Source organism: Dama dama, chromosome 12 (assembly GCF_033118175.1).
Source record: "Dama dama isolate Ldn47 chromosome 12, ASM3311817v1, whole genome shotgun sequence".
NCBI lineage: Eukaryota > Metazoa > Chordata > Mammalia > Artiodactyla > Cervidae > Dama > Dama dama.
In genome coordinates this window covers 1,771,217-1,785,154 of record NC_083692.1, presented here as the reverse complement: position 1 = coordinate 1,785,154, position 13,938 = coordinate 1,771,217, and the positions used below count along the sequence as shown (strand labels likewise).

General features: G+C 46.5%; 1 protein-coding gene across 4 annotated transcripts in view; it reads right to left on the bottom strand.

Annotated features, from left to right (window-relative positions):
- Positions 1–13,938, bottom strand: part of SPG11 (SPG11 vesicle trafficking associated, spatacsin) — a 73,332-nt gene that overhangs the window by 4,273 nt on the left and 55,121 nt on the right. For all 4 annotated transcript variants that reach the window (XM_061156407.1, XM_061156408.1, XM_061156409.1 and 1 more), the window contains exons 29-35: positions 11,765–11,979; positions 10,562–11,315; positions 5,678–5,817; positions 4,775–4,973; positions 3,930–4,067; positions 1,242–1,375; positions 384–491 (exon numbers count right to left, since the gene is read on the bottom strand). In XM_061156407.1, the coding sequence (XP_061012390.1) occupies positions 384–491; positions 1,242–1,375; positions 3,930–4,067; positions 4,775–4,973; positions 5,678–5,817; positions 10,562–11,315; positions 11,765–11,979 (1,688 nt within the window). The remainder of the gene's footprint in view (positions 1–383; positions 492–1,241; positions 1,376–3,929; positions 4,068–4,774; positions 4,974–5,677; positions 5,818–10,561; positions 11,316–11,764; positions 11,980–13,938) is intronic.

Sequence of the window (13,938 nt, the reverse complement as noted above, 5' to 3'; positions counted from 1 at the left end):
GTCATCGTGAGCAGCTCCACAGCTTTCTAGGCCCAGAGCTTGGCACCCACATTTGAACAGGTTAGTAACACTTCTTCATGGTCCCGTGAAAACTCTCCACTCTTAAGGGCCCAAGCAGGTCAATCCAGGGAGGGGAGGGTCTTGCCCCTGCCAAAGCAGGCCTTGGGACAGTAAGTGAGGAGACCTGTTGTTCATTATTCAGCATCTATCAGCACATCCGTGACCTGGCTGCAGCTCTGGAACCTTAAGCTCCTGGTTTTGGTGCATGTCTGAGGGAGGTCCTTAGTTTCCCGCCCTCCATATCCTGATTGGGATTATTCCTGAGAAAACCTGAGACTCCCGAGTGTCAGTAGAACAGCAGCTCAAAAACACTGTACACCTACAGGGTCCAGCTTCTTCCTCATGAGCACTTCAAAGTAGTGCTTTTTATGCAGCAAATCAAATATGTACGTCATCTCATTGTACCTTCCGATGCCAGTGAGGAGACGCACCTGCAGAGAGAGAGGGCAGCTTGCATCAGCATTGCTTGGAGTTCTCTGCGCCAGACCACCTCCTCAAGAGAAGGAGTGGCAACCCACTCCAATACCAGGCTCCAGCAGGAAGCAGGGTTGATGGCCAGGTGGCCATGCTTCGCTCCTTTCCTCCTCTGCCTGTCTTCCTCCCTCCTGATCCCATGCACTCAACAGGGGCCTTCCCTGGAGAATGCAGAAATGCTTCTCACTGGCTGTCCCCTCCTCTGCTGTCTAAACATGACTACCACGTGCTGAAGGCCATCCTCCTGGGCGGGCACCCTTCCCTCCCCACACTGCTGATTACAGCACCCAACGGCTTGCTCAGCCACGTGGGTCAGTTTCAAGCCTACAGAATTTGCAGCAGTGCGGGAAGCTTGAGTGGTCAGCTCCTTTCAGTTCACACACAAGAGGCGGGTCTGAACCTTGTTTTGCAGGGAAAATGACTGCTGCCTTAGCCCTCTGGAAAAGCTAACCACCTGGGGTGAATGGGTGTGACCGCCTGGAGCATGGCAGGGATCCTCTCTGATTTCTGTCCCTTTGGTGCTATTTTGGATTCTGACAGAAACCAAAACCTGGAGCAGAGGGTTGAGCTGCCCAGCCAGCTACCAAGTAGGCAGCGGTATCGAGACAGGCAGACCCTCTAAAGGACATCAGCTCTGAGACAGCCTCCAGCCCACCTGCCTGTCAAAGGTGATCTCAGGATGGGGGCAAGGGTCAGGGGTGACTTACCACCAGCCCGTACTCCTCACTGGGGGCCAAGTGGTTGTCGGTGAGCAGCCGGGCGGCCTGCAGGACGCGGATGATGCCCTCCATGTGGCATGTCAGCGTGAAGCAGTGATGAGCCAGGATCAGCAGCTCTGTGGCTGGGTGGGGTGGGCACGTGTTAAGACAAGACTGTCCACTCTGGCTACCCAGTGTCTTGCTCCGCGCCTGGCCGGAGGGTGATGGGGCCTTCTGGAGAAGGCTCTCCCCCGTCCTGAGGCCCCTGGCCGCACCCGTTTAGCTCTGGGACAGCCCTGGACCAAGTCAGTTTTTCTCTCAGTGACAGCACAGGGCTGGTTAACTCTCCTCAAAGACAGTCCACATACAGTGACAGTGCTTCTAGAAGGCGAAAACAGAGCAAAGAACCCTAGCTTCCCAGAGATGGAGACACTTCCTGCACAGAGACCGATGGGAGTTCCTGCCAACGTGATCTGAGGGCATTCTCTGCAGCTCAGTGGAGCATCAGGGCCTAATCAAGTGCTATCTGATGCTTGGTCCTTCTAGGGACTTTTAATTTGATGACACAAATTTAAAACTACTACACACAATCACTATGAACACCATTAAAAGGGAAAGAGAAAAGGGTCTGTGGTGCTGGAAGCCAGAAGAGGGGTTCCCAGCCTTGGCGCACACGCTGCCAATGTGCACGGGCCCCGTGTACCCGGGGCCTCCCCAGACCTGCTCACTCCAGTCCTCCAGGCCCTGGCGTGCGCATTTCCTCTCCAAACCCTTCTTGATGCCCCTGGTCTGTGAGCTCCAGGACTGCTGTCTGACTTGCCCACCACAGTCCTGGTTTTTAGAGTAACTGGCACACAGTCAGTGCTCAGCAGATATTCCTGAACTGGACTGACAGGAGATGCAGAATTTGTACTTGTTTTTTGGCTATGCCGTACGGCTTGTAGGATCTTCGTTCCTTGACTGAACCTGTGCCTACAGCAGGGAAAGCAAATTCACTGGTCCGCCAGAGAATTCCCAGAAGGTTATTTTAAAAATAAAACTGTTTTACCTCTTAAAATCTCACTTGCTCACTAAACATCAGTTAAGATGCCTTTTTTTGCATCTATCAGATTTGCAGAGTATAAACATTCCCTGGTGGCTCAAACGTAAAGAATCTGCCCAAGATACAGGAGAGACAGGTTCCATTCCCGGATTGGGAAGATCCCCTGGAGAAGGAGTGGCAACCCACTCCAGTGTTCTTGCCTGGAGAACCCTGTGGACAGAGGAGCCTGGTGGGCCACAGTCCATGGGGTGGTCAACTGTCGAACGTGACTGAGTGACTACCACTTTCCATTTCAATGCGTCCCAGGAAATGATATCCTCACACACTGCTTATGAGGGAGCAGTGCATTTTTCTTTTCTGAAGTAAATTTGGCAATATATATATTTTACATATGTATATGTATATATATGTATATGTATGTGTATAGACATTACTTTGCCAACAAAGGTCCGTCTAGTCAAGGCTATGGTTTTTCCAGTGGTCATGTATGGATCTGAGAGTTAAGACTATAAAGAAAGCTGAGTGCCGAAGAATAGATGCTTTTGAACTGTGGTGTTGGAGAAGACTCTTGAGAGTCCCTTGGACTGCAAGGAGATCCAACCAATCCATCCTAAAGAAGATCAGTCCTGAGCATTCATTGGAAGGACTGATGTTGAAGCTGAAACTCCAATACTTTGGCCACCTCAGGCAAAGAGCCGACTCATCGGAAAAGACCCTGACGCTGGGAGGGATTGAGGGCGACAGGAGAAGGTGACGACAGAGGATGAGATGGTTGGATGGCATCACCGACTCGATGGGCATGAGTTTGTGTAAACTCCGGGAGTTTGTGATGGACAGGGAGGCCTGGCATGTTGCAGTCCATGGGGTCACAAAGAGTCGGACACAACTAAGCGACTGAACTGAAAGCTTTAAAAACGGGCATACTCCTGAATCAGGAATTTTTCTTATAGAAGTAATCATGGATGTGCACACAGACTGCCTGTGAGCATGTCTGTCACAGGGTTTAAAGTACCAGAAGCTACTATAAGCAATCTGCGGGTCCTGTAATAGGGTATACCTTTTAAAATTACATGTAAGAGAAATACTGTGTAACCGTCAAAAATTATGTAGAACAGTCAGTGTCATGGAAAGATATTAATGACAGCATATTCATAATTATAAGTAGTATCCACAGTACAATGCCATTTAAAAAAATGACAACCTATGGACTTGCACGGAAACAGATGGGAGGGACATACCCTACTGAAGGAGCACAACACCACTGTGAAAGTGAGCAGGCTTTGAGATCACACAGACAGTGTTCAAATGCCAGCTATGTCACATAAGAAGTTATAAATTAATCAACTTATCTAAAGCTTCAGTTTCCTTCTTCTAAAATGGGGACAATAATAGCCATTTTGCAGGGTAATGTAAGAATAAAATAAGCTAAATATACCAAATGAGAAAAGGTTACTTTTTGGTGTGATTTTAAATTTTGGGCTGCATTTCCATATATATTTTCTAATTTTTCTTCAATGAACTTATGGCTTTCTACTAAGAACTTATAAACAATCGTGGAGGAGGAGGGATCCAGAGGAGGAACAGGATCCAAACAGAAGACTTCTCAGTGACCTGCTCGGGCCCAAAACACGTTAAGAAGATGGTTGACAACTTACTGCAAGACAGCTCCCCGTGGGGAACAGAGGAAATCTTCTCCAACAACTTCACACCCACCAAGGTGCGGTCTTGACACAAAGCGGTCAGCTGAAGAAATGTCTGGCTTTCTTCTGCTGGGGTAAACACCTGCTTGTGTCCTGTATAGAAAGATGTGGAGAAAGGTGCTAGTTTTACCGTGAGAGAGACCAGAGGAGGACAGGAGCCCCAGGGCAGGAGGCCACGCCGAGGGAGCTCCCGGGCAGCCGTCCTCCAGGGCCGCAGGTGAGATGCCCTCCGCAGGACACCAGGGCCATCAGCTGAGGGAGAGGCACTGTCCCTCTAAATAGCCCAAAGCAGGAACCTGAAAGCAACAGCAGGGGGTTAACGCGGGGCCTCCCTGGCGCCCCGTGCTGAGAAGCCACCCCGCTCAGCAGCGGACACCAGTCTGCTCCCTGGTCCTGGCGGACCCCGCGCGCCAGGGGCAACTGAGCCAGCGTGTGCATCCCAGCGGGAGCCCACCTGCGCCCCCTGCGGAGCCCACGTGCAGCAGCCCTGAAGCCCGCGCGCCGCAACAAGAGAAAAGCCACCACCAAGAGAAGCCCGTGCTCCCCAGCTAGAGCGGAGACCTCGTGCTCCACAACTAGAAAAGGCCTGCACGCAGCAATGAAGCCCCAACACGGCCAAAAATAAACAAGTAAATAAATATTTTTAAAAGAAGAAATAAATGCAGTGTGTTCTCTTTCAAGTGCAACCTGGCACCTTGCAAGGACAGCATACAAGATGTACATGAACATAAATCGAATTCTTAATGCAGGGAGCTGGAGAGTGTGGTCTGAAAGGCCAGGGAGGCCTGACAGCAGGGCACCTGTTCCCTCCGACGGCGTCAGCAGCTCCCGGGTCACCTCTTCAGCCACAAGCTCAGCCACTGTGTCTGGCCCGAGGCCCTGGGTGCTGATGAAGGCTTGAGCTCGCTTGCATCGATCAGGCCGCTGAGAGGCCAAGACAGCCCGGAGCAGGGCCTCACCATCCTGGGCAGCGACGTCTGCGTAGGAACAGCCCAACTCCTGAGAGGAAGGCAGAGCCAATCCACGCTGTCATTAGGAGCCAGGCGAAAGCCAGAAGAACACCACCCTTCCCGAAATCTGAAGTGGACAGACGCCATCGTTTTCTGAGCTTCAAGCTCCCTCACCCTCAGCAGGAAGCTTACGAGAAGCAAACCCATTTTTCGAGTCCCTTCTATCACTTTGCCAATGAGCTGAATCCAAGCAAGAGAAAGGTTTGTCTTCAGAAATCATCAGGGGACTTACCCAACACTGAGCTTTTCAAATATCATGAAATCTAAATAAAAGGCAAAGCCCTTCTTTATTGTTCCCATGGCAGCAGGAAACCCTTAATTTCCAAAGACGTCTCTGCGCTTCGTCCAAGGTAGGGCTTTCAGCGCTCGGCTAGCTTTCTCTCGCACTCTTCCACTGCATTTAGAATCAAATCTTTTTCTCCCTCAATCCGCACAAAGCCAAAACAATTGCTGGCTGCTTTGGCTCCTGTCTTTACATTCAAGTTTAATTTAAAATTTGAAATTTTGGGCTCTGCTCCACGTGGCAAGCTCCCCTCTGTGGTTTGGGGGGGTGGATTTACAGGGGCCAGCACACCGACAAGAGCTCTCCTCCCAGGTAACGGTCATCACTGACGGGCTGACTGGGCAACGTCCCAACCCCCCGCCCCGGCCCCCCCCAAAGCAGCTCCCCGCGGAGGCCCCGCTGGCGTGCACCTTGGCAAGCTCGTAGAGGCAGAGGACCTGCCGGCAGTAGTTCTTCCCGTGGAGGCACCTGCTTGCCAGAGTTTCCAGGTTCGTCACCACTTCATCCATGAGGGGCGGCATCACAAACGACTGACCGTCCAGACTGGACACTGGAAGCAAACACAGGTCTGCAGGGGGCCTTCAAGGCCGCTCCTCGGCCCCTGTGACTCTGCCTCTCTGGTCACAGCTTCCTTCACTGCCCTGGGTCTGGGGCTGCTTCTAACAGGGCTCACACCCCACTTACACTTCTGTCATTGCCTTCTTCCAGGAAATCCCAGCCCAGGATACTTTGAAGGTCTCATAGGCTGAAAACGACTCTAAGCCACCTAACACACTAGAGACCATCAAAGACACCTGCCAAACTCTCCCCTGCACACACTCCCTCCCAATTTCCCCTTATATCAAGTCAGTCACAGGTCCACCTGACTGTATCTCAGAACATCTCTGTAGTCACCGCCTGAGGTCCAGCCTTCACCCTCTGCATCTAAGAGGCTGTTCCTGTCTCCTGCTGCCCCTTCCCTGCTCCCCCGGCTCAGCCTCGCAAACCTGGTGTCCTTTGCATCATAAAATACAGATCACAAAAATCAAGGATCATCTGGAGAGATATCTTAAAGGCATGGTAAAAGTAAAAGCCATTCCTGGTTTCTCTTTTAAAAAAAAAAAAAAAAAAAAAAAGCTCTTAGCCTACAATAAAACTTCAATTTGATAAAGGGTTTCCTATTAGGGGAAAAACGTAGGGAAGAATATTTACATGACACTGTTCCTAATAGCAAAAATAAAACTGAAAAATTTTAAGTGTGGATCAGTGAATCATTGTTAAAAAAATCATATACATGCACGTAGGACTCTGCAGCCACTAGAAGAACGAGGCTCATCCCTCTGTACTGACAGCACACACGTCCACGCGCGCGTGCAAGCCCACAGACAGAAAACAACGCACACCAGGCAAGTGCAAGACGTTATTCTGGGGAAGCTGGTGGGGGTGTTGTTGAACGGGTGAGTAACTTTTACTTTTCTACTTTATGCATTTCTGTATTGTGTGATTTGTTACATTAAGAATATAATACTTTTGCATTTAAGATATTACTTTTTAAAAAATACACTTTAAACACAAAAAAATAAAAAGCAACTCAGACCATGTTATTCCCCTGCTTAAAATCCTTCCTTAGGGTTTCCATTTCTAGGTCTCCCCCACTGAACTCAACATAAAACCTAGACCCAGGGCATAGAGCGCTCTACGAAGACTCTGAAAAATAAACAGCAGCAGGGGGGTTGAAGATAACCGCACTGCCACTGTCTCCCTGCTAGTAACCTCCAGACTGAATGCAGTGCTGCCTGAAACCCAGAGCCCATCACTGCGACGCACAGAGAGAAAGAGCACTTCAGGAGACATTCTCTAGAACAGGCTCAAGGAGGGGAAAGGGGGCTCCCAGGAGCCATCATCTCTGGTCTCTGCTCTCAAGCAGTCCCTTAGCTGTGGTGGGCCAGGCTGCAGCGGCAGCTGGCAAGAGCCAAAATTCAGAGAGGGACCTTCTTTTCAAAACAGAGGTGCTCTGGTCCTAAGCAGGCAGAGTGAATCCCTGCTCCTTTTTGCATTATCCTGTCAGCTGGCCCAAGATGCAGGCAGTCAGGAAACTGTATGACAGAATGGGGTAACTGCTAACTCCAGCTTTGGCCAGAAGACACAAAAGGGAAGCCTCAGGCAACCAGAAAGTGCCCGGGAGAGAGATTCGTTCAACACAATGAAGCTGTTCATAAACATTAGGGCTCATCCATTCCTGGGCTCTGCATTATGGATCTGGTCCTGACCAACAATCAAAGACTCTGAGGAATGAATCAACAGACAGACCACCACCCAGGCCTTACTCTGGGCACAGGATGGGCCTGAATAGCACCACAGAGAAACTGAAAGTGGATGTTGGAACCACAGCCCACAGACAGTGGGTTGGCATTTGTAGTCTAACCAGGTCAACTGTCTGCTAAACATGTATCAACATTCTTCATAGGATTTAAACAAGACCCAACATCTCATAACATACTACTCAAAATGTCCAAGATACAATGCAAAATTATTCAGCATACAAAAATACAGGACAAGCTCAACTCGTGTAAGAAAAGAAATGCTGAAACTCAGCACTAAAACGACGTAACTGTTGAAATTACCTGAAAGAGACTTTAAAACAGCTACTACAAATGTTCCAACAAGCAGTTACAAATGCTCACAAGATGAACAGAAAAACAAAGTCTTAGCAAAGAAACAAAAGATATAAGGAATAAAAAGGAAATTTTAGAACTGAAATTTAAAAATCACAGAAATGAAAACTAACAGAATAGAAATGCCAGAGTCAGTGTAAATGAAGACAGATGAACAGAGAAAGAAGAATTGAACAAGTTGAACAAAGCCTCGGGGACTTTTGAGACAATAACAAACATTCTAAGATTCACGTCACTGAAGTCCCAGGAGGAGAGCAGTATGAGTATGGTGCCGAAAAAATATTTTTAAAAAATGATATCTGAAAACTACCTAAATTGGATAAACCCACATGCTTAAGGAAGCTCAAACAGCATAACCCACACCACCCCCTGGCCAAAAATCAAACTGCTGAAAAGACGGGGGAAAAAAAAAAAAAAAAAATCTTGAGAGCAACAAGAGAAAAATGCATTATCTACAGGGGAACAACAATTCAAATGACTGCAGATTAGTCATCAAATACCATGTGGGTCAAAAGGAAGTGGCAGAACATTTTTAAGTGTGGAAAGAAAGGAATAAATGTTCTATATCATCTATATCGGCAAAAAATCAGCCTTCAGGAATTGAAGGTGTAATAGAGACATTCTCAGATGAACAAAAAACTGATGCAGTAAAAAAACTGAAACAATCTGCTTCTAACAGACAACTCTAACAAGTCACCAAAGGAAGTCCTCAAACAGAGGGAAAAGGGACTAGAAGGAAACTTGGAACATCAGGAATGGAGGAGGAGCAACAGAAACTGCAAGTATCTGAGCTTCTCGGGCAGTCCAGCAGTTAAGACTCTGTGCTTCCAACGCAGAAGGGCGCGAGCTCACCTTGGTCAGGAAACTAAGATCCCATACGCCACACGGCATGGCCAAAAGATTAAAAAAAGACTAAATACCTGAGTAAATACACTGATAATAAACTACTCTCAAGTTTGTTAAAACGTATTTTTCAGTTGAAAACAAAAAATTTAGCACTGTTTGATGAAATGTTCAATGTATGTAGGCGTTACATAATAAGGCAACTTGGACATAAAGGGAGAGGACCCACAAGGTTTCTACCCTTCAGCTGAGGTGAGAAAACATGGTTTTCAGTAGACTGTGAAAAGTGACAAATGTGTAATGCAAGCCTTAAAGCAACCAATTAAAAAAAAAAACAACTATGCAAAGCCATATAGTCAAAATCCCAAATTAAAATGGAAGACTAAAAACTGTTAAAATAACCCAAAGGCAAGAAAAGGAGGTTTCCTCAAAAAATACAAACTACCAAAACCCACCCAAGATTAAGAAAAACAACAACAATAACCTGATTAGTCATATAACTACGAAATAAATTTGTAGTTTAAAATCTTCCAAAACAAAAATCTCCAGGTTTAGATGGTTTTACTGCTAAATTCTATTGAACATTTGAAGAAATAACACCAATTCCACACAACATTTTCCAGAGAATAGAAGAGGAGGGAAACTTTCCGACTCATGAAACTGGAATTACTCTGATGCAAAAACCAAAGAGAGTATAAAAAAGAAGAGCACAGATCAATATTCTTCATGCATATAAATGTAAACATTCTCAACAAAGTAAGTTGATTCCAGTAATATAGCAAAAAGAATAATGTACTTTAAACAAGTGAGGTTTTTCCTAGAAATACAAAAAGCTGGTTCAGTATTTTAAAAAATCAAGTAATGTAATCTACTGTATTACTGGGGTTTCCCAGGTGGTGCCAGTGATAGAAGAATCTGCCTGCCAATGCAGGAGATGTGAGACATGGTTTCAATCCCTGGGTCAGGAAGGTCCCCTGGAGGAGGACACGGCAACCCACCCCAGTATTCTTGCCTGAAGAATCCCCATGGACAGAAGAGCCTGGTGGGCTACAGTCCCTAGGGCTGCAAAGAGTCGGACACAACTAAAGTGACCTATCACACACACACACGCACTGTACTACTAGTCTAGAGAAGAAGAAACCACAACCATACCAATGGATGAAGGAAAAAAAGACAAAATTCAACAATGATTCATGATAAAAACTCTCAGCAAATTAGGAATAGAACTTCCTCAACATGACAAAGGTAACTTCAAAAATCCTAGAGTTGATCTGATACTTAATGATGAAAGGCTAAATGACTCCTCCCTAAGACCAGTAACAAGGCAAGGATGTGATGGAAGTCCTTGCTAGTACAATAAGTCAAGAAGAATTAATAAGGTAAAGAGACTGGAAAGAAGGAAACAGAACCACCTCTATTTGCTGATATGACTGTCTCCATAGAAAATCCCAAGGAATCTACAAGAAAACTCTTAGGATAAGTGAGTTTAGCAAGATCACAGAATTTAAGCTTAATGTAAAAAATCAACCATAATTCTAAATGTGATCATGTACAATTGGAAACATGATTATTTACATAGAGTAAATTTCAGTGAATTAATTTTAAGTCAGATAGATTCCCTCTAATCTTGCTACACAGCTAGTTAAAGTACAGGTGTTTCTACTTCATTGACTAGTTAATTACCCAGTTTATGGATTACCCTTAAGTTAGTGTAACTGGTATGTCAAAAGACTCTTTCTACCTGGAGAGAATGCCAAACGGCACCTCACAGGAGTCAGCAGCGTGACCTTCACTTACTGCTCTGGACTCTCCTCAGGGGGATGCCAGCCTGCTCTTCCTCCTCAGGAAGCTCAGCACTTCGTAAGAGCGCGAGGATCTCCGGGTGCAGGTCGTCCACACCAGCCTCCCCCGAAGCCAGCGCTCGGCAGTGCAACACCAAGGTGACATCTTGGTTATAGAAACGAAAATACCGGCACGCTCGGCTTGCTTCGTGCACACGGCCGTCATCCAGGAGGCGCCCGATCAAACAGTTTAGGGACGCCTGCTCCTTCCAGTTCAGTTTATTGTCACAAATGTCTCTGGACGGAAGGCCATCAAGTTCTAAGTATTTTGACGTGTTCAGAACAGCCAAGTTAGAGAATGAAAACTCACTGGCTAAGCCATCAAAGGAAAGTTCACCTCCAGCTGAGAGCTGCTGAGGCCCTCTGGGCTCTCCTTCCTCCTGGCTCCCCCCGAGGGTGTGCTGGGCGACACGACAGAGCCAGATCTGCTTCTCCAGGTCCTCCAGCTCCTCCAGAGGCACCGGGTCCTCCCGGGCGAGCCAGTGCCCTGCCAGCGAGAGCACCAGGTGGCGCTCCTCGGCGCTGCTGGGGCCCCCTGCAGCGGGGCGCTCGCCTGCCCACAGGGCCTGGGCTGAGAAAAAAGAAGCTGCTGCTCTGCTGGAAATGGAATTTTTCTTAAAATTCTCATGACATTTTTTCCAGAAGTCAATTCGTGCTTGTTTCAGGGACCACTGGTCAATGTGCTTTAAGGTCTGCATTTCCTGTGTAATCTGTGAAATTGAGCAAAGCAATTCTTAGCTTTTCCTAGATAAAGAAGTATCACAAATGTTAATGCTCCCTAAGTAAACCACACTTGTAAGAATCCAAATCAAACTAGAGAACATGGGACTTGGCTACAGATGATCCTGGAAATTTTATCTGGAAAGTTAAAAGTATGAAAAACAATTCTAAATTTATCTAATTGAATGAAGTTCAAGAGGAAGCCATGCTATATTTAATTCTATTCAATATAGTTGAAGCATGTCCTGTAAGCTAACTTTATTTTAAAGCAAACATTCCTCAAAAATGGGCATTGCAGGCTCATCCATTTCTGAAAGTAATCTGTGTGTCAAGAGTGAAAAAGTATCATCTCTGGTAAGTCACATATCTCACTGAATTCTCCAAATAATGCTGGTTCAAAAAGCTCAGTTTTTAAATAACTTCAAAGACTTAATGATACCTCTTCAATTACCAAGTCGTCCACAGGTAGCTCAGCTAGTTCTGCTACCCTCCTGGCCAAAGCAAAGTGTCCGTCTGTCTCCAGTTTCTCCAAAACTGACCTACATTCATGCTGAAAATTCTCAAGGCTGTAGCTAGTAATAATTGCACGATTAATGGCTATGGAGGTATCCTTCAAAATCTGACTTAGGACACACAGCTTCTTCACATCTGGACCTGTGCCAAACAGAAGCAGATATAAGCATTAAAATAAAATGAAATATTAAAAAATAGAAGCAAAATACCGATATGGCCATTTCAAGAGCAACTAAATATGAGGTGAGAATGTGTATCTTAACCTAGTGATGTGTCTAAAGGGAAAACCACCGCCTCTTCTTCCTTTCTGCTTGGCTGGCAGAAGAAGCCACAGGCAGCCCCCATACAGCAGGAGCTGTTAGAGATCAGCACGTGGATCCATCTATAAATCTGGCTCTACATACCAGGCGGAAGCTGGCTCCTATGTAGTAGCAACTCAGTTAGCCTTGGGAAGGTTTGGCCGTTCAGGTTAGCTCCATCTTTTCCCAGATTTTCCTACCTTAAATTTCTTTTTATGATTGTTCACTCATTCATTTACGCCAAGTATCATGTGGATCAACACAGAGAACCTGCAGGACAGCTAGTCAACAGCCAGAACTCTAATGTGGTTCCCCTGCATTCAGAACGGAGCACTGCGTGCTCTCCCAGACGTCTCTCTAACGCAACCCAAGGAGACCCAGCTAGGCACTCCCTGATGTCCCCAGGAAATTTTAATCCAACTATAACTGACTTACATTATTACATCAGTTTCAGGTGTACAACACAGTGATTCGATATTTTTTTGAGCTTTTATTATTTAAATTTTAAAATTTATTTAGTTAGGGGAATTGGGTGGAGAGGGAGGTGGGAGGGGGGATCGGGATGGGGAATACGTGTAAATCTATGGCTGATTCATATCAACGTATGACAAAACCCCAAAAAAAAAAAAAATTTATTTAGTTAAAGTTATTTTTGGCTACACCGTCTCTCTGCTGCCACATGGGCTCTTCTCTAGTTGTGGCAAGCAGGGTCTTCCTTGGTTGCGGGGTGCAGGCTTCCCCTGAGGTGGCTTCTCTCTTACATGAGTGGATGCTTTAGGGTGTGCGGGCTTCAGAAGCTGTGACACGCGGGCTCTGGAGCACAGGCTCAACAGTCGCGGTGCACGGGCTGAGCTGCTCTGCAGCATGTGGGGTCTTCCTGGATCAGGGAGCGAACGCATGTCTCCTGCATTGGCAGTGAGTCACCAGGGAAGCCCCTGACATTTCTGAGCATTACAAAATAATTACCACGATGCATCCAGTAACTATCTGCCACCACACAAAGGTATTACACTTTTACTGACTACACTCCCCAGGCTGTCCAGTGCCTCCTATGGCTCATTTGCTTTGTAACTGGGAGTGTGTGCCTCTCAATCCTCTTCTCACCTGGCCCATCCCCTCACCCTCCTCCGTCCGGCAACTACCAGTCTGTTCTTGGTGCCCGTGAGTCTGTTTCTGTTTTGTTCTGCTTGTTCATTCACTCTTTAGATTCCACATGTAAGTGAAATGGTACAATATTTATCTGCCCTAGAAATTCTTATCCTGAGTAACACTAGGAATTCTCTGCCAATAATGTATGTGGTTCGGTTTGTGCCTACTCTCAGACAAGAGTCACACAGAGCCTCTGTCTGCCCGGTGATAAAGGAGCGGCATGCACACCGCTCCACAGGGCCTGCTCCCCCTGCCGCCTGCTGGGCTGTGCTCCGATGTAGCTCTGTCTCTTCCAGGGACAGAGACGCCTTGTGTTTTAACCACCAGCGTGGGCATGCTGGCATAATATAAAATCTAAGTTAAAAAAAAAAAACACGTATTTCTTTTCTCAAAACACATACATGGTATACACATAGAAATATTATATAAAAACAATGTAATTATGTGAATAAGACATTATAGTAATGGTTAACGATGCAGACAGTCTTTGTAATCTTTTAAGATAGGGCCCTTGGGCAAGAAAACAGGAAATTAAAGTTACTATACAGACCACTGACAATACCCTCAAAGCACCCACGGTTTGGCCTGCACAGTGACGGACTAGTAGCTCATATGTAATACATGTTGGAAACACCCGCTCTGTCCTTCAAGC